The sequence below is a fragment of the Uncinocarpus reesii genome, genomic scaffold, assembly GCF_000003515.1.
Source record: "Uncinocarpus reesii 1704 scaffold_3 genomic scaffold, whole genome shotgun sequence".
NCBI classification, from domain to species: Eukaryota; Fungi; Ascomycota; class Eurotiomycetes; order Onygenales; family Onygenaceae; genus Uncinocarpus; species Uncinocarpus reesii.
The window spans coordinates 552,041-570,966 of NW_003052498.1; the positions used below are offsets into that span (position 1 = coordinate 552,041).

Consider the following 18,926-nt stretch of genomic DNA (forward strand, 5'->3'; position numbering starts at 1 on the left):
ACCGGCTCTCAAAGCGACTGGCTTTGGTGCCTTACTGACTGTTCTCAGCATAATCGGGCGCACCTATTCTAGGCCGCGGGTGCGGGCGCGATTCGCAACCATAGCCACTGACTGGCATCCTCCAAAGACCAAGACCGTCAACCGAAAACACATCGGCCGTTCAATGACTCCCAAACGCCCCGCTGCACCAGGAAAGGTATGTGAACATCATAGGCCATATATCATGAAGTGAAGGAAATCATCTTCGAAGACTATCCAGTCTAGCCTGCAGGTCCTCATCTTCGGCACTGCCACCGCCCCCGACAGCTTGGGCGACACGTCCCTCGCGGACCCCTGTCGTTTGGAGGTCGGTAGGCGTTTCACCGAGCTACATAAAAGCGCATTAGAGCCGCACCGAAAAGGCCACATGCGGGCACGAGTGAACCACAGATGGAGCTTACAGCCTGGCTAAGATCGACCCCGATTCCGTCCAGCACTTCTTTCACGATCTCCTCGCCTTCTTCTTCGTCCTCGAGACCAGTCGCTTCGTCAATCGCGTCGTCCATCATCTCTTGCCGCTGGTCCATGATTTCGTTCTCTCGCTCAAACTCCATGACAATTCTTTGCAAAGCGGGGAGGTTCATTTGCCTATTCATGCTTCCAAGCAGTATTGTCGCACCTCTCATTGACTGCATCATCTGTTCATTGCTTCTGACGGTCTTCGTAGCTTCACATTAGCTGTTGCCCGCCTAGTCTCGTCTGCCGTCTCCGAAGCCCTTACCTGTATTCGTAGAGAGATCGCCTGCAGCTGGGTTCTCATTGAGTAGAATTTCTGGATATATCTAAGCGAAAGAAGGGCATATCAGCAGATGCAGCTACATGATGCACGACACGAAACAGTCTCATACCGCCTAGTCCTCACAAGATCTTTGGCTTGAATCTTGCACGCGCCAATCTGCCCATTTTTGGCGTTTTTCTTGATGTCTTGAACCAGCTTCTTCTCTTGGTTTTCCAGTTTTACCCTTTCGCGGTCTAGCTCTCTCTGTGTTTTCTCCAGTGCCCTTTGGTGTTTCCGCAACCGCTCCGCCGGTGTCAGGCGCTTTCCAAAAGCCCATTCAACGATCTAGTAGCACTATCAATCAGTTCGGTTCAACAGACGACGCGAGACCGGGAAATCTTACATTCATCTTGGAATATGTTCAAAACAGGACCACGGATAAGGTACAAAGACTGCAGAATTGGACACCAGTCTTTTCCTTCTGAGAACAAATCCCGGGCCTCCTCGAATATCGACAATCGTGCTGCCTGTTTCAACATTCACGATCCACCAAATCGGACGATGACGATGGCGGGCAGATTATCTAATCAGTGCCAAGACGGTATCTTTGGCAAGATAAAGATCCGATCCGAGGAGGCGTGGTTACATAATCTTCGGATGGTCCAACGCCGGAATTGCAAAAGGGAATCTTGGAGATCGATTTCCACTGCATTCAGCTTTTCGAAAGGGAAGACACCAGTCCGGCTTTGGATGCGGGTTCCAATATACACGCTCTGACACGTACTACGGCTTGCTTCGCCGCTATGAGCCAACAATATTTTCCCAGCGATTCGTCCGCTGGGGAAGGATCGTCGAGCCAGAATGGGAGACGCTCCCCACCAATTTTGCCGCATCATGCGCCCGACTACATGGTGGTAGGATCTGGCACCACATCGGAGAATGCAACGTCTTTGATTGCTTCGTTGAATCAAGATTCCGGATATGGAGGAAGCGTCGACGGAGATACGTTTCAGGACTCTAGCAAAGCGTGGCACGCAGGGCTACTGGAGGATAGACCAACGCCGGCGCATACCCCGATCCTACCTGGGCCTTCAAATTTCGCTGGTGTGTATATCCTGCCCTTATCGTACTTAGTGTTGGAATTACATTGGACTAATATTCGCAAAGCGCAACATGAGCGGCAAATTTTCGCCAACCACATCCATCAGCTTCAGTAGTACGTATACCCGCGCTCCCACCCCTTTTAGGTTACCTGCTAAACATTCTCAGCAATGCGAATCGGACCCAGCTCGGCCGTTATATAACACGCGCCATGGAGCTCTTGAAAGAGCTCCGGGAGATGAACCGCCAATGGCCAGCCCATTACCCTTCCGTGGTCCCTAGTGAAATTCCACCGAATAGACCAAATTTTACGCCAGTGAAGTCCTATATCGAAAGCAACGATCACCTCCCCGAACCCTCCTCCTCGAGACCAGACCCGTTGCGACGAGCGGCTACTTCGATCGCGAATGCTCCGGATGCAGAATCTAGCCAGTCAGCGGAAAGAAGACCCCCTCCGGAACCGAGGCTCATTACGCCGCAAATTGCCCGAGAGTTTTCAATCCTCAAATTGGATCTCAAGCTGGGCACTTTATCACAAGCGGAGTTGGTACATTCCCTCGAAAAGGCCTCTATTGCGAGCTTGCTAGACGGGAAAGTTAGCCAGAGCCTCAAGCACCTCCTTTCCTTACGAGACAGAATAGACGATACTTCTAGTAAGGTTTTGATCACTGGTGATCTCAATGCAGGAAAATCGACTTTCTGCAATGCCTTATTACGTCGCAAAATCCTCCCCGAGGACCAACAGCCCTGCACCAGCATTTTCTGCGAAGTCGTCGATGCAAGAGAAAATGGAGGTGTGGAGGAGGTCCATGCAGTTCACAAGGATATGCAATACAATCGCAATGATGAAAGCACCTACGACGTTTACTCATTAGCGGATCTCGAGGAGCTTGTTGTTGACAACACGAAATATATGCAGTGCAAAGTCTATGTCAAGGACATTCGGAGCATTGATGAGTCTTTGCTAAACAATGGAGTCGTCGACATCGCCCTTATTGATGCCCCGGGCCTAAATTCTGACTCGGTGAAGACTACAGCTGTCTTCGCACGTCAAGAGGAAATCGATGTTGTCGTCTTTGTCGTTTCTGCTGCTAACCACTTCACACTGTCTGCCAGAGACTTCATTGCAAACGCTGCTCAAGAAAAAGCCTATATTTTCATTGTTGTCAATGGATTCGATAACATTCGGGATAGAAATCGTTGCCAACGGATGATTCTAAGTCAAGTGCAAAAGTTGAGTCCACGGACATTCAAGGAATCTGCCGAACTTGTACACTTCGTGTCCAGTAACGCAGTTCCCGTTGCACCAAGTGGAAGTGATGTTGGAGGAGGTGGCGATGGTGATGACAGCGGAGACGGTGATGATGATAATCCCACCGGCAGCGGGGTGACTGGTGAGGTCGAGGAAGACAAAGGCAAGGGCAAAGAAAAAGAAAAGGAAAAAGAGAAGATCCAAGATTTTGAGATTCTGGAGGGTGCCTTGCGCCGGTTTGTTCTCGAAAAACGTTCTCGGTCGAAACTTGCGCCTGCTCGAACATATCTCTTAAACATTTTCAATGACCTACACAATCTGGCTTCTGTTAATCGCGATGTTGCGGCCTCAGAGCTTGATCGTATGTCAAAAGAGTTCGACGAACTCGTGCCTGCTTACGAAAAGGCCCACTAGACAAAGAGCCGAGATCGGCGACCAGCTGGATAAATCTATAGACGGTGCCTGCGACGATGTCTACAATCACACCCGTTCCACTCTTTCGACAGCGATTTCCCACGTTGCGGAGAGCGATTTGGGAGTGGACTATCCCGGCCTTCTTGCCGTTTTTCAATATGCGGAGGATATCAAAGCAGCGATGCTGGATCAAATATCTGCGTGTGTCACTAGCTGTGAAGATTACGCAAGGTCCAAATCTGTTCAGGGCGTCAGTATGATCCATAGCCTTGGACTCCTGCATGTTGGAGAGGACAAATTCCCTAGTCTGAACTTCCGTGCCGAAGTCATGTTCCGACAACAGAAACATTCCCTTGCTCGACAAGCGGATGCTGAGATTGAAATATGGGATTTCGTTGATATCCCAGGTCTTTGGGAACGGCAGGAAAAGGTTGCCGGCACTAGCATGGCCGTCACCGTTGTTGGTGTCCTTGGAGGACGGGCACTTGGCGGATTCGGATGGATTGATGGCATTTTCGGAGCTGCTAGAATCCTGGGACCAAAAACTCTCCGAAGAATGGTGATACCTAGCATCCTTGGAGCAGGTAAGTTTAGTCTTCCATGGAATCTTAGTTTTACATCTATGCTAATATCTGTAGCACTCTTAACTGCTGCTTACGTGGTATCACAAATTCCAAAGTCTCTGCCATCTCGACTCTCACGCAAGATATCTGCGACACTTACAGAAGTCGATTACGTCCACTCAAACGCATCGCGCATTTCGACTGAAGTTGGTCGTGTGCTCCGCATGCCCGCAGCCAGGCTGCAAACTGCCCTCCAGATTGCTGCAGAAGACCTTGCAAAACGCAAAGCTGAAGTCGGAAAGGTGAAGCATGAGAGCGAAGTCGCTCGGAAGTATTTTGCCAATTTATTCCGTGAGAGCGCCGATAACAGACGAGCAGTTGAAACGATTGACCTCGACGCAACCGTCCCGGGCGCTTAGTTCGCCGCTTCTGGTTTATTGGCTTCTTTCTGTGCCTACTTAGGTCCTTGCTTGAATGATTTTACGACTTTTGTTTTTCTCTTTGCTGTCAAGGCCTCTTTTCCCGAATCGAGTTCGGCACCGCTTTCTTTCATCCCCCGTGGTCTTCGTCCTTTTCTGTAACATATCTACTCTTCCCTTCGTTTTTGATTTATGGCCCCTTAAGCATACTCATACCCCGGCTGCTTACAGTCATACTCTGCAATGGCCTCGTTTCAAACGAGGTCAGTTTGGCAATGAGGGCAACTACTGTATTCATTATCCGCACAAACAGGCAAAACAAAATGGCCGGCTTCAACTTGATCACCCGCTTTGTAGAAAGTTATGTACATACAAGATGCTTGTCGGGCTTTAGTTCTTCTCTTATTCTGTTGAGTGGAAAACATTTAACATCCCATATAAGTTGTAATGTCAAGTTAGAACTTATTGAAAGGTTCTATATGTGTCTACATCGAATCCATGTTCGTCCCGTCACATTACTCAAAAGGAGGGAGAGACTTAACGCCAAAATACCCTCCGCAAAGCTGTCACGCTATGCTAGGTCGAAACCTCCCATAAACTCCAAGAATATTTATATATCTTCCTCGATATTAGGCGCCTTTCTCGACCTCGTACGCCTCCCGCTACCCCATCCAGCAAACTGTTCACTGTCTTGTAACTGTCCAATAACTAAAGTACCACCTCTGCTTTTCCTTTCGCCTTTCTGGTTTTCATCCCTTATATCTCCCTCAGTGGCATTCTTCTCCCTTGCCCTCTGAATAACCTTTTCTCGCATCGCCACAGCGTCAGGATCCTCGTAACCCAACTGTGTCATTGGCGGCGTTTCTTCATCTTCCATCTCCGTCCTCTCTGATTCGTGGCGCGCAAGCCCGTTGCGGAACAAATGCAACCTATTTTCCAACAACTGCTGAGCTTCAGTCGGGTTAGCATTGCCCTTTGCCGCTGCTACGCGTGGTGGAAACGATACAAAGCTCGGCGCTTTGCTAAGTCCTTTCGCAGAAGGGCTATTGAGGCTATCCACAACACTACCATAGCCGTCCTCATTCACTGTATCTATAGAAGATGCACGAGACATCCCCATTGGCCCGCTCAGCGATGAATTGGAAATTGCGCGGCCAAATAGCCGTTTGCGCCGCTGGGGCGGGGCGTTGCTACCAGCAGCTTGGTCAGACAAGCTGGGCTGCTTGGAACGACTCCGTTTCTGCCTTAAAAGTTCACTAATGGCGAAGTCTAGAGAGTTTGAAGAAGTTGTCGGTTTGTCTTCCTTGCTGTCAGTTTTTGGAGGCGCTAGATCGGGGGAATGTGATGGAGATTTAGTAGGCGAAGCACGAGAGTTCGTTTCCGGGCCAGCTTCAAGTGGACTATGATCCTCATCGGGCCCGCCACCATACCCAGCCTGGCTTTTTAACAACTGTTGTGAAACTTTCTCTGAACTTTCCGGCTCCATTTGCCTGCCCAATTTCGAGCCCCTGTGTTCGCCCCCAGAAGTCCCGATATCAATACTTGATGATCGCCGGCTAGGTATTACATAAGGTTCGAAAGGCTTTATGTCACCTGTTTGAACAGAGATCCAAAGCCAATCAGCAAGCACCGCCGGGATATTCCACTGGCGAACATGTCTTAACTTTTCGGCGTTAGGGCTGGCTGAATTGCAAATCAACACTGACGCTTTTGGGGTCAGGTATTCATCGTACTTTGCGCCTAGATCATGGTTAATAGGCGGGAAGTGTGAAAGCAAATGGCAGTAATACCTAGGAGAGTGACGAGTTTAGATAGATGCAAGAGGTCGATACCGGTAAAACCTGTGGAGCATATACTCAATTCCTGGAATGCTAATTTTGGGACGAGTGTTAGCAAGCAGTGAGCTGTCAGCCGGGATGAAGAAACCAACCTGGTATGGGGAACCTCGGGACCGGGGTGCTCGTGATATGTGCTTCTGGTGGCACAAATGAATTACTATGTAGACATTTTTCAATCCACATATCTGTAACAATCTCAACCTCATCTTCCGAGTCGGCAGTAGATGGGATATCCGACTGCGGTAAACTGTAGGGTACGAGTATGTACTGTTTGCTATCCACTTCCGCGTCATTCGCCAAAAGGTGCTCGATGGAAGCAGCAACTTCGCCATCGCGAGCGAGAATGTGGTTCTTCAAGATTTGGTTCTAAGGATATCGTTAACACTGATTACCTGGAGCGCTACTAGAGCATCCATCTGAAAACGCCTTACCTGCTTTGTAGTAAATCCAGATATAAAGAATTTGGTTTTGTACCAAATTCCGCGTGGGATTTCTACAGTTTGCGCTTGTGCCACAGACATACCATGGGTTATGCTATCTCTAGGCTCACCGAAAGTCGTTTCGCTTGCAAAAGACCTCGTCGCTTGAATGCTTGTCTGCAATCGAGGTTTCGGCGTTGCATCGGCCAGGTCGTCGAGAAGCTCGTTTTCACTCAGGCCAGCAGAATTACTACCCATAATGTCTGTCCATATCCCTTCGTTTTGGTCTCCTAGTTTTACGCTAGCGACTCTCCGAAGTTTGCGAGGGCGCTGGAAAGTAATTTCTGAAGCTTTCGGTCGCTTTTCCACTTGAATTGGGGCCGCGCGATTCCATGCACCAATACCTTGCTGCTCTAGGGGCAGTAATGGATCGTAGAGGCTCTCGTCCAGTATCATCCCCCTTTCTAAGCTATCCTCCAGCCACCGGAGGCTCACTACCTTGATGTTCCACATCATTGCATATTTATATTTCTGGCTATCTCCGGGAAGACGCAATGAGATGTGTGACGCTCCTAGTTAAATCTCGCTGAAACTCCCCTCCGTTAGCATTAATCTTTTGCTGGAGGCTATTCCTAAAAATCCCTGGCAATACGGTCAGTATAACTCCAGAACCAGGTTAGCTTCACTTACGGTCGTCAAAGCCAGTAATGCATATCGTTAATCCGACAAACGTTGGTAGCCTGTGCTCCTCCTCCAGCGCCCGGATGTCCGTATCCCCGCCTAACAGCCACGATGCTCGAACAGCTTCTACCCACTCCGCTGTGACCACCTTGACGTCACTCCGTTGCTGAGCCACATATTTATACTTGGAAGTATTCGTATCGCCGACAATTAAATGGGTAACATCGGAGGTAAGGTCATAGTTGTGAGTGGCGCCCATCTGAGCTGCAATTGCAGCCAAATGTGACTTTGAACGCAAGCAAAGGATTAGCACACGTAAAGCGAATATTTCGAATTGACGGCTACTCCTTACCCGTTGCTCAGGAAGGATGGAGGTACAGCAGAGAATCATCCCCGCCAGGGGTAGCTCCTTGTCTACAGTCAATCAGCTGGCTATCCAGACAAACAAAACGAGGCATTGCATACTTGGTACTACATCCTCGGCCATGCTTCATGTTTTAGGGCAGTGGAATCATTATTCAGCACTCTGCACCCACCGTAACCAGACGCGAACTGTCTCTCTCCGTCAGCGCAAACCTCAGGTTGACTGCAAGCAACCGCTGTGATATGACGATATCTTCGGTCTGCCCTAGCCCTCGCGCTAGCCTTAAGGGGCTAGCTCGGGATCAACTATTCTCCGGTTTGCAGCCCCTATTACATAAGCTGGATGACTGGGAAGTGCTTCAACTCGAAGAGAGATATCACACAGAATACGGATGCCGTGCAGGGAATGATATATTTTATCCAAACGTAGTAGATGTGGTCTACTGCCATCAGTACAGATAATAAAGCCGCAGCAAAGCCATGGTACAAAATGCTGCAAAGATCATCCCCCGAATAAGCTGGTCAAGAACGCCTAAGCGTAGATTTGTGCTAACAATTCGTCTTCTAAATCACTATCCAAACCGGGGATGCCAGCATCACTCTTTGTGGCTGTCAGTTTCTTGCTTTTGCTTTTGGAAGCGCTGGCATCATTGGCAGTAGATAGGTTTCCATAAAACTCCTTGACTTTCGTGTGAACCATGACCTTCTTGGACTCGAAGCGCGTAACCTGAAGTCCAGCAGTTGAAGTGGCTCGGCTCAGTGCAACATATGCCTGGCCCTTCTCGAAAACCCGCCCAAGGTCAACTTTAACTCGTTGAAGTGTTTGGCCCTGGGCTTTATGAATGGACAAGGCCCAAGCCAAGATCAATGGCACCTGTGCTCGCTGAGCTTGAACTTCACCGTTTGGCAATTCAATTTTCCAGGTCTCCGGCCTACAGAGAAGTTGACGTTCGGTGCCATCCGGCAAAACAAAAGACACTAGCGGCCACAACCTAGCGGTCGTAGTGCCAAGGTTTTTCGGGTCATAGGCCATCGACTTGATCTTCTTTCGCGCCCGGCTTGGCTCATCGTCTTCATGGCCGTGATCGGCATCGTGATACGACTCTTCGTGCCTTGTATAATGATCATAGGTCATGTCGTCCATGAACGCAACAATCTTGCCCAGGGACCCGTTTACCAGCGACTCGTCCATATTTTTGATGAGCATGACCTGGGCGCCTTTCTTGAGATGGATTACAGGAGGTGCCATACAATTAGACAACAGCCTGTCCCTCATTTGTACATCTTGAATGGTTCCTGAATCCACAGCATGAAAAGGTATAGTGTCGCCTGAAAGGCGATTCATTCGAGCAGAGTTGGCTTGATCCACCTCTTGCCTGGTTGGAAATCTATCGTAATGTTAGTATATAGAGCATCAAAAGGTTTCATACTAAACCTACAACTCGGTTGCCTCGACATCGTCTTCAAAATTGAGGGGTCGAGATAATTGTCTAAATGTATCGATCGTACTTTGGCTGACTTGCCCAAGGCGCAGCTCGTTTAGCATCGAGGCAAATTCGGGATCCTTTTGTCTGAAGACATGGGTTAGAAGAATCGTATGATGAACGCACGTATTCCACGTATTTGCGCCGAATGCAAATCTTGCTTCTCTGTTAGAGTCAGGGACCGGTGGCAGTTGGAAAAAGTCTCCAGTGACGACCAGTTGAATGCCACCGAACGGTCGTCCGTTGTTCCTAATTTTTCGGGCCACTTCCTCTAGCTTGTCAAAGAATTCACCATCCACCATTGATATTTCATCAATGACAAGGACCTTTGTCCGTAGCCACCGATTCCGGGCCTTTTGGTTACGTTTGACCTAACGCACTTTCAGCAGCAGTTCCCTAGAGTCAAATCGACATATCACTGTCTACCTTTTTTACAAGTCCAGTAGCATCTTCTTTCCCCAATCCAACGCCAGCAAAGCTATGCAGCGTGACGCCTTCGATATTACAGGCCGCTAGCCCGGTTGACGCGGTCACAGCCACTCTATCCGGCTCTTTCTTATACTTTTGCCGCAACTGCCGAATAGCTTCTCTCATCAGGACCGACTTTCCAGTTCCAGCAGATCCAGTAAAGAATACACTTTGGCCTTTTTGTACGATCATCTCAAGCACCTTTTTTTGCTCCTCACTAAGGAAAATGGAAGCAACTCGTGATGTAGGTTTTGGTAGTCCCAGTGCTTGCTTTTCAATGGCAGCTCGAAGTTTTTGTTGCTTTCGAAGTTCCTTTTGCTCTTCCTTTACAGCACTTAATGTTTTATCCCAAGCATACGATGTCGGCTTTGCGACTGGAGTTTTGACATTTTTCTCTTCGATCCGTGGGGCTGCAGGCTCCTTTTCCAGCCAAGGCAGTGTACGTTTCTTGGGTGGCTGAAAATGTGCAGGGGGCGAAGAAGACCATGGCAAAGGAACGCTGCTAGGCGGGGCGGCTTCTCGAGCAACGTGGGCATCTTCAGAAACACGGCGTGCCTTGGCTTTGTTGTCAGACACGGCGACGGAGGCTTTTAAAGGCTGCTCATTCGTAGATGGCGGAAGAATGGGAGCGCTGAAATCAAATTTATCGTCATCTTCAAAGTCATTCTCATCAAAGTATACCGTGCTGTGGAGGGATGCTAGGGGTTCTCGAGAGCTTTGCGGCAGTTCGAATTTGGGTTTTCCTCCTACGACTGAACTCATTGGTAGGGTTGGAGCCACATTGAGCCGCGACTGACCCGATGGAAGTGACCTCAATGGCTCCTTGTGCTCACGGAGCGCTTTCGTAAACATACTTGACCGTTGGAAGGGAGTACCGGGAGAGAGCCGGAGCGTCGCCCGCGATAACGTACAACGGTAGAGAGAGCAGGCTGTGACTCGTAGGTTCAAGCATGGACGAAGCATAAACAATTATCTTTTGTCCAACAACTCAGATGTATGATCAGCGGACACAATCATGTCGTCTTTTCGCGCTTTTTCGCCGGCAGTTCCAAAGTCGCGCCGACGCGTGAAGCTATTGTTGTATATCGGCTTAGTCATCAGTCTATTAGATCACGTGGGTGACTGCTTAGCGTCATTCAACGGCGTATTTCATTCAAGGGCAGTTTGGTGCAAAGTGAAGAGAGCAAGCTTCAATTCACGGCCTGCTTGTTCCCTGGGGAAAATGCTGATATGAGCAACTACCTTTGATCGTATTCCAGTTTCTAGTTTTAGGTGCTGTCCTCATTGCATCACCGATACCCTCGCTTGAAGGATGGCGGAGCAGTTCGTCGGATACACCGTCCTGGTCACACTCAGATCCCCGCCAAACTGCCAGGTGCAGGGCGTAGTGGCCGACGTCGTTGGGCAGCGATTGACATTGCGAGATGGTGTGTGCTAAGTCTCTTTGCCCTGCTCGTTTGCGAGTACGTTGCAGCTGACTGGATTGGCAGTAACCTTGCTGTGGAATAACCAGAATCTCCCCTTGTATCACATTGAAGCTCCTGGTATCGCGGACCTGGAGCTATCAGCGGACCAAAGCACTGCACCCGCATCCAATATCACCCAACGAGCTGCAACGTTCCATAGCGCGTCCCCTCTCGCCCCTCCACAATATCAAGCACAAGTATCGCGGCCCATTTCGAATTCACCCCTCACCCAAGTCGAACCAAGCCTGCAGCAGTTCGTGGATCCAGCAATCCTAAGCTATCAAAAACCACCAAATAGACCTCAGAATGTCGTTAGCACGATCCCGCCTCTCGCGAAGACGCCGACTGTCGCGTCTCCTATCATGATTGAGGGTCATGAGCTACCAGCCCCATCTCGCGCTACACAGACTGTTCCGTTTACAAGTGCACCGGACAGTGTTACCGCTACTGCAACATTGAGTGCTCCGTTTAATGGCTTGAGCCTAAAAGGAGGTGACGGCATAATGGAAGAAAAAACTGTTTACCAGGATGCAACTGAGCAAGCTTGCCCGGAGGGTCGACAGGGCGCCGGTCCCCTCGAAGTGCCTCTCAAATATACAGGAAAGAGAAGTAGAAGAGGTGGCAGAGGAAAATTACCAAAGGAAACCGCGTTGCAAACTTCTAGAGCGGAGGGTAACGAGTTGCACACTAAAGCTACGGAGAGCAGCCCGGCATCAAAAGGCTGGAGACAAACGGCATTCGTAGAACCAGCCCAAAACACTAGGTCCTCCCGTCCTGGCACCGCAAGACAATCAAAAAGGCGTCACAGGCGCCACACTGAAGAACAAAATGGCTGGGCAACTGAGGATGCAACGGATATTCAAGAGCTGGGCGATTTCGACTTCCAGACTAACCTTTCCAAGTTCGACAAACGCCGGGTTTTTGACCAAATTAGAAATGACGATACCACGGCTGACGAAGAACGATTGGTCAGTTATAATAGACGAGCAAGACCTGGAACCAATGGTGGGAGGAACCTACACTATACAGAGAACGTGCTCGATCCTTCTCCTGAGACTAAGGAAAGGTGGGATGATGAGGTAGGGGAAACCGACGAAGATGACATTAGTGAGAACGAATTTAGCAACGGGCAGAATTCTAGCAGGGCTCGGTCTAGAGTGTCAATTCATGCACCACCGTCTCGCAAAGGCAGCGGTATGATAAACCCCTCGGCTCCCCCGTCTCATGTCACTATTTTATCAAGGGGGCAACTGATATCGACCCGAACAGCTAGCCCACGACCATCGCAAAAGCAGCTAGCGCATACAGCTTCGCCAATGACGGGATCCTCCAGCTCAGCTGGCGGTTCTCTTCATATAGCAGCAACGAACAGACGCTGTCCAAGCGTCAGCCCGCTCCAAATGTTAGAGATTGAACAGTTGACCATCTCAGAGCTCGGCTTGACAGAGGATATTATCACTGAAAATGCCGGAAGGAGCATCGCAGAAGCAGTTATTCTACTTTCCAATATTCACGTATCTTCGAGTATCCTAATCTTTGCCGGTAACCATCGGACTGGTTCTCGTGCAGTAGCTGCCGCGAGGCATTTACGGAACCACAGTTACCGGGTCAACTTGTGTGTCTTGGGGCTTGACCGGGAAAATGAGTTTGCGGATGGCTTCCGCAAGCAGGTCGACATTTTCAAAAGATCAGGAGGCAAAGTGCTAAGATGGGGGGATATTTCAAACAGGCTATCAGCCGTAGACTATGTACCTGAGCTTGTTGTGGATGCGCTCTTTGGCATGCATGTTGCTTTTGAAGACTTGCGGACAGATGATCAGCAAACTGCTTTTGAGATAGTCTCTTGGTCAAATCGGAGCGGAATCGATATACTATCTATTGACATACCAACAGCACGCTCAGCGTCCTCCGGTGAGTATCGCCTCGCGCCTTTCGACCGGACTCTACTGACTTTATGTATTAGGCGAATCAACTCTTGTGCAAGGGTCCCGCTTAGCAGTTAATGCAAAATTCATTGTCTGCTTGGGCGCTCCAAAAACAGGCTTAGTTAATGCGTTGGTTGCTGGCGAAGGCGATACCTGGCAACTTGCCGTCGCGGACGTTGGCATCAGCCAAGCAGCGTGGAGGAAATTCGGAACCAGGAGGCGTCATGGAGTCGACTTCGGGAATAAATGGGTTGTACCGCTAAATTTCCAAGCAAGTACACCCTAGTATCGCAGGTTTGCTTCAACTTTTCGACGTCCGGTTCAATTACGGCTCTCTTGCAAGGGATTAGGTGTTTCGGATTATGTTCTTCTGGGCTCAGGGACATCGGCAATGGGTCTAGGGAAGGTTCTAGAGCGGGAATCACTGAGCGATTCAGCGGCGTGCATCATTGTTCACTATTCATTGACATTTGCATTATATTATATTACATCCAATAGGAATTGAAATAGCACTTCGTCATGCTACGCTTCCATCGTACAAGGCGCGCAAAGTGGTCTTCCTCAAGACGAACACAGTCTGGACGACGAGCTATTTAGCAGCAGACAACGGGGACTGATGGGATGGCTATGATTCTACCTACAGATAGCCACTGGCTACGAGCTCCAACAACCGATACCGCTCGGACCCCAGGTAGATTGGTGGAGTTGACTGGATGGACTCTTATCATTACCATTATTCATTATAGCCTATGCAAACTGAAACTATGAAGACTACATACCATAATACCAAGAGGATTTCAGCTAATCTCTTCCCGCTTACGTCTATATGTGTACAGCGGTTGGCTTTCTCCTCAGCTCATCCCGCACACCACCCACTACGGAAGCATTCACCATTCTTGTACTTGAAGCCCATGCCCGCCAGCGCACTAAACGTAGTACTCGAGTTTGCAGATACCTACACACTAGCAGGATCAGCCTACCAACGGTAGCATTCCCTCTAATGATCGCTTCGAATTGTGATTGAAAATCATCAAAAGATGCGACTTGCTGGCCATAGCCGGCATGTATGTGACCAAAGACGTGAAGCTTTGGTCTTTTCTCCAGCTTCCACAGTTCTTGGAGTAGAAAGCCACACCCATAATTCAGATCTAGATGACCTTTGGGAGGCGTATGCGTCAACAATATGTCAATATCCGATGGTATCATGTCCTTCCAGACATTCTCAACTCGTGGGTACTGAAAAGCCCAATTACCCTGGCGAGGACTCCAAGGATTGCCGTAGACTTTAATATTCCGGTTGACGCACTTTAGAGTCACACAGTTATTCTGGAGGTATGTAACATTGCCCCATTCGATGCTTCTTTGTGGAAGAGACGTGGATCTCGTACAAGATGGATCGAGGAAAAGGTCATGATTACCAGCAATCACAACCTTGTGTTGATGCGGAAGGGTATTCAGCCAATCGATAGCTGCTTGGATTTCTGATCTCGAACCGGATTGAGTCAGATCCCCGGCGTGTAGGAGGATATCACCGTCTGGTATTTCCAGCTGGTTGTTGTGCGTATCGGAGATGCACACAACGGTAATAGGAGATGTCGAGTTCGCCCTGGAGCCCAGCAGGGGATTAACATTATTGGCCTCTAGGGATGTAATAACTGTGGCCCATCTGTAAATAACCGTGGCTAAGAAAACGATAGGCGAAGACAAAAATTGCTCCCAGTTGCTAAATCTATGTCCTTTGACAAGCTTATCGAAGTCACTATGACGATTCCAGCGCATGATGAATCCGGATCCCACAAAACGAAGGGAAATGAAGATGGCCGTGTTGTTAAGCATCGATATCTCTCTTCCATAGTCGCCTGGCGAAGACAGATTTCTTCTGTGGAAGCAAAGCAGAGGATCAGTGGCATTTGAGAAGGAGTGGCGCTAAAGTCGACGCGGATACTTTTATCCTGCCTCCAAAGGTCGCGTTTGGCAAAGCACATCTCGGCGGCGAACGCTGGAATAATTGAACGCCTGCAGTGTTATCAGTGCAAAACGAAAAGGATGGGCAAGGGTGAGTTCAGCTAGCTAATGAGGATATTCGAATTGACCTAACCTTGTAACTATAGGAACGGACAAGCTCTACGTAAGGACATCATTTCCATCCGGGATGCTTGCTACATGCCATTCAAGTGCTAACACCTTGGGGACTGACCGTGAGTAGATCACCCACTCCGAATGGGCATCTGAAGATTCCTTTTCCGCCAGCGTCGGTGCTGGAGCCGCAAAGTCCAAAAATGCAGCCGCCCACGCCTCGTTCAAGCGATTACCGTTCAACTTTTGCTCGTTGTCTCTCCAGCCGTTCTCACACCCCGTCTGTACTTCGGCCGGTATAATCTTCGACCTGACACATATCCTTCCTTGGCTGAAGAAACATGGTACAAATCCGGTGAATGGGGAACCGCTGAAAAGCTCCGATTTGATCAAACTGAATTTCGCAAAGAACGATGCTGGCGAATACGTTGATCCGGTCACCTTCAAAGTGTTTACGGATAACACGCACATCGTTGCGCTCAAACCGACGGGGAATGTATTTGCTTGGGATACGGTGGAGAAGCTCAATATCAAGGAGAAAATGTGGAGAGATCTGGTTTCGGATCAAGAATTTACAAGAAAGGATATCATCACACTGCAAGATCCGCAAAATATTGAATCGAGAAATCTTAACTCGTTTAAATACTTGAAAGATGGGGAGAATGCGCAGCAAGGGGAGCAAGGCGGCAGCCTCAATCTTGAAGCTATGGGGAGTTCGGCGAAGATCCTAAGAGCAAAAGAGGCGGTTGCAAAAGCTCGGGCAGAACGGGAGCAAAAGAACGGTTCGACAGCGATCTCTCAGCCAAAAGGAAGAGGCTCTGGCGTGACAAAGTCCGGTACAGCGAACGTCTCTAAAACTATTGGAAAGCAAACTCCATTTAATGCTGCTAGACATACCACCGGTTTGGCAGCAGCATCATTCACAAGCACTGGATTGACGCCCCACACCTCCGCAGACCTTGCGCTTCTCACAGACGAACAGTATATGCTGAAGCGCGGCAGGGTGAAGATAAAAGGCTATGCGCGTATTTCGACGAACCTAGGAGACCTCAACCTGGAACTCCGCACTGAACACGCTCCAAAGGCAGTATGGAACTTCATTCAATTGGCCAAAAAGGGATACTACAAGGGTGTCATATTCCATCGCAACATCAAAGGCTTCATGATTCAAGGCGGCGACCCAACAGGAACTGGAAGAGGGGGCGAGAGTATCTGGGGCAAAAACTTCGCTGATGAGACCATTGGACCACTAAAACACGACTCGAGAGGGACACTGAGCATGGCGAACAAAGGGAAAGATACAAACAGTAGCCAATTGTGAGTGCTTCATCCCTGGACCAGTGTAAAAAAGCAAGCAGCTGATTCTTTGAGCAGTTTCATTGCATACCGGGCTCTCCCACATCTCAATAACAAACATACCATCTTTGGCCATGTGATTGATGATCCTTCGCCTTCGTCTCCCACGCTCGATGCCATGGAAGCTGCTCCAGTTGATTCCTCCACATCCAACCGGCCAACCCCGCCGATCCGCATTCTCGACGTAACCATTTTCGTAGACCCTTTTGAGGAATTCCTAACTCAGAAAAAACAAGAGGAGGAATCCAAGCAGGAGGCTGGGAAATCATCACTATCAACCACCGCTAAGGGTGGTGACGCCGATGATGATCGCGTGACATGGACAGGGAAACGGATTCGGGGCGCTGATAGCGCTGATACGGCCGGTAGCATAGGGGTCGGCAAGTATTTGAGAGAAACCTTGACAAGTACACCTAGCGCCGAGGATGAGGTCGTTGAATATATAGATGATGACGAGTTTGAATCTGAGCATGCGAGGAAGAAACTAAAGCCCGCTACCAGGGGAGGGTTTGGGAATTTTGATACCTGGTGACCTTTATAATCTGGGATTTTGCATCAACCCGCATTTTTGCATGGGTGGAGCTCTTGGGAGTTTTACGGCCTGAGATTATTACGAATGGAGAAAGGCAATACCAAATGGTTGGGACTATAAGGATATGCAATTCTGTTGGAAGGGATCAATTTCTTCTGATCATATGTGAATGTCGAATATTGAAAAGACCATAATCCTTACTTAGGACCGTTGTTCAGAATACGTCCTCAACTTCGTTTCAGACGGTGGCCGTGGTAAAAACGGCGGTCTGTTGAATACCCCCTTTGGATAATCCACCCAGTGACCCTGAAACCACGGAAATGAGGCAACCTCTCTCAAAGTTGGCCGTCTAGCCTCGTCCTTTGCTAATAGAGCCCTAAGCGCATCAATGCAATCTTGCGACAGCCTTTCGTCAATCGTCAATTCCTCATTTATCATCCTCTGCCGCCTCTCCCGAATATACTGCACCCTCTTCTCGTTCATGTCAAAACTAGCAAAGTCGCGAAGAGCGCCTATTTCTGGGTCCCAGTCGGGTGGTTCCCAGGGGGCGTAACCGTGCAGGAGGTCATAGATGAGAGCACCGAACCGCCAGAGATGCTGCTTGCGGACATCGTTAGGGTGGTTGATAACCAACCCACCGCGGGCGTTGGTTGGAGTGACCTCCGCTGTGGAAAGTTTCATTGCGACTTCGGGAGCTAGGAGAGATTCAGTGGCTCGAAGGGTCATCCATGTACGAGCCCTCCATCCCGCTTCGTTGGGGGACGCATGTATAAATCCGAGATCCAGCAGGGTGGTCTAGAGGCCATTAGCAATATTCATTTAGTAGGGTGATAACCTATTCACTTGACAACTTACGTTGAGCTCCTCATCTACCACGTAATTCCAATGGCTCAGGTCATCGTGCGATAGGCCCAAGTCCATCAGATACGTCATAGCTTGTAAGAGATGGGATGCCACCTTGCATACTTGAATCTCTGTGAGCCGTGGAGTTTTGCCAGCAATAAGATCTTCTCCAGAATAGCTTGGAAATTGGTGCAGAAGTGGATGATTGGTGTTCAGTCTCTCCATTTCGGGATGTTTTACGATGGCTTCTGCAGACATAATAATGATGCACATGTCCGAATGCACATAAACCGAATCTAGGCGAGGAAAACGCGGGCATTGTGAAAGCAGCTGTAGATAGATTGCTTCCGTGGGAATATATCGCTTGGTCGCAGTGCCAACCTCAAGGTAGTCTCCGGCAGGAGGATTAAAATGTTTATTCCACAGCTTCCTGTCAGCCATGCCCTGGATTTTGAGAACATATTGATTTTTCGGGTTGCTCTTCTCTCTGGCGGCAAGGACGATAGCAGAGGCTAAATCAACGTAGTCGGTCAGCAAGCAAATCTCACACGTAAACCTGATACGGATGAGCGTTTAAAGCATAGGATTCCAAAACTTACTCCCCTTTCCAACAAACCCGTATATCTCGAACCGATCTTTGATATCTCGACATATTTTGCCGGCTCTTAGCTTGCGGAGGAACTTCACCCCATAATTCCTTGATCCAAGTCTAGCTCCACGCTTCGTGAGGTCGACACGGCTCTGGAACTCCCTTGAATCAACGCGAAACATTGCAAGGCTGGTGTCCGGATCTGGAGGGAAAAGATCCCTGCACCGCGACAGATGCCGCACGCCGGCTTTGTATCGCCGCCTGTAGATCTTGTGCATCGGTTCGAGGCGCTCGGGAACCGGGCCATGCGTCATCATGCGGACGAAGGCGGGAATGGTAAAGACGCCGTCTCTTGGTGCCATTGGTTCACAGTCGGCCGG

The 18,926-nt window shown here is 49.2% G+C and overlaps 7 protein-coding genes across 7 annotated transcripts; 3 read left to right on the forward strand and 4 right to left on the reverse strand.

Moving 5' to 3' along the window:
• Positions 1-238: 238 nt before the first annotated feature.
• On the reverse strand, positions 239-1,166 carry UREG_04941 (charged multivesicular body protein 2a; the record flags this gene model as incomplete). The annotated part of the gene is made up of 5 exons (XM_002584206.1): positions 239-367; positions 441-698; positions 761-821; positions 888-1,102; positions 1,161-1,166. The coding sequence occupies 5 exons, from the start codon at positions 1,164-1,166 to the stop codon at positions 239-241; spliced, it is 669 nt and encodes a 222-aa protein (XP_002584252.1).
• Positions 1,167-1,560: 394 nt separating this feature from the next.
• UREG_04942 (uncharacterized protein) lies at positions 1,561-4,506 on the forward strand (the record flags this gene model as incomplete). Its single annotated transcript, XM_002584207.1, has 4 exons — positions 1,561-1,861; positions 2,005-3,471; positions 3,566-4,108; positions 4,163-4,506. 4 exons carry the CDS (start codon positions 1,561-1,563, stop codon positions 4,504-4,506), a joined length of 2,655 nt encoding a protein of 884 aa, XP_002584253.1.
• Positions 4,507-5,116: 610 nt separating this feature from the next.
• On the reverse strand, positions 5,117-10,521 carry UREG_04943 (DNA repair and recombination protein pif1; the record flags this gene model as incomplete). The annotated part of the gene is made up of 12 exons (XM_002584208.1): positions 5,117-6,246; positions 6,297-6,377; positions 6,503-6,710; positions 6,776-7,332; positions 7,454-7,858; positions 7,981-8,000; positions 8,142-8,247; positions 8,381-9,195; positions 9,247-9,378; positions 9,418-9,662; positions 9,727-9,864; positions 9,961-10,521. 12 exons carry the CDS (start codon positions 10,519-10,521, stop codon positions 5,117-5,119), a joined length of 4,398 nt encoding a protein of 1,465 aa, XP_002584254.1.
• A 550-nt stretch (positions 10,522-11,071) lies between these two features.
• On the forward strand, positions 11,072-13,436 carry UREG_04944 (uncharacterized protein; the record flags this gene model as incomplete). The annotated part of the gene is made up of 4 exons (XM_002584209.1): positions 11,072-11,186; positions 11,250-12,419; positions 12,495-13,136; positions 13,189-13,436. 4 exons carry the CDS (start codon positions 11,072-11,074, stop codon positions 13,434-13,436), a joined length of 2,175 nt encoding a protein of 724 aa, XP_002584255.1.
• Positions 13,437-13,667: 231 nt separating this feature from the next.
• On the reverse strand, positions 13,668-14,929 carry UREG_04945 (uncharacterized protein; the record flags this gene model as incomplete). Its single annotated transcript, XM_002584210.1, has 3 exons — positions 13,668-13,739; positions 13,792-13,859; positions 14,131-14,929. The coding sequence occupies 3 exons, from the start codon at positions 14,927-14,929 to the stop codon at positions 13,668-13,670; spliced, it is 939 nt and encodes a 312-aa protein (XP_002584256.1).
• A 1-nt stretch (position 14,930) lies between these two features.
• UREG_04946 (uncharacterized protein) lies at positions 14,931-16,547 on the forward strand (the record flags this gene model as incomplete). Its single annotated transcript, XM_002584211.1, has 3 exons — positions 14,931-14,977; positions 15,173-15,206; positions 15,357-16,547. 3 exons carry the CDS (start codon positions 14,931-14,933, stop codon positions 16,545-16,547), a joined length of 1,272 nt encoding a protein of 423 aa, XP_002584257.1.
• A 768-nt stretch (positions 16,548-17,315) lies between these two features.
• Positions 17,316-18,908, reverse strand: UREG_04947 (uncharacterized protein; the record flags this gene model as incomplete). The annotated part of the gene is made up of 3 exons (XM_002584212.1): positions 17,316-17,909; positions 17,970-18,469; positions 18,557-18,908. The coding sequence occupies 3 exons, from the start codon at positions 18,906-18,908 to the stop codon at positions 17,316-17,318; spliced, it is 1,446 nt and encodes a 481-aa protein (XP_002584258.1).
• Between the last annotated feature and the right edge of the window lie 18 nt (positions 18,909-18,926).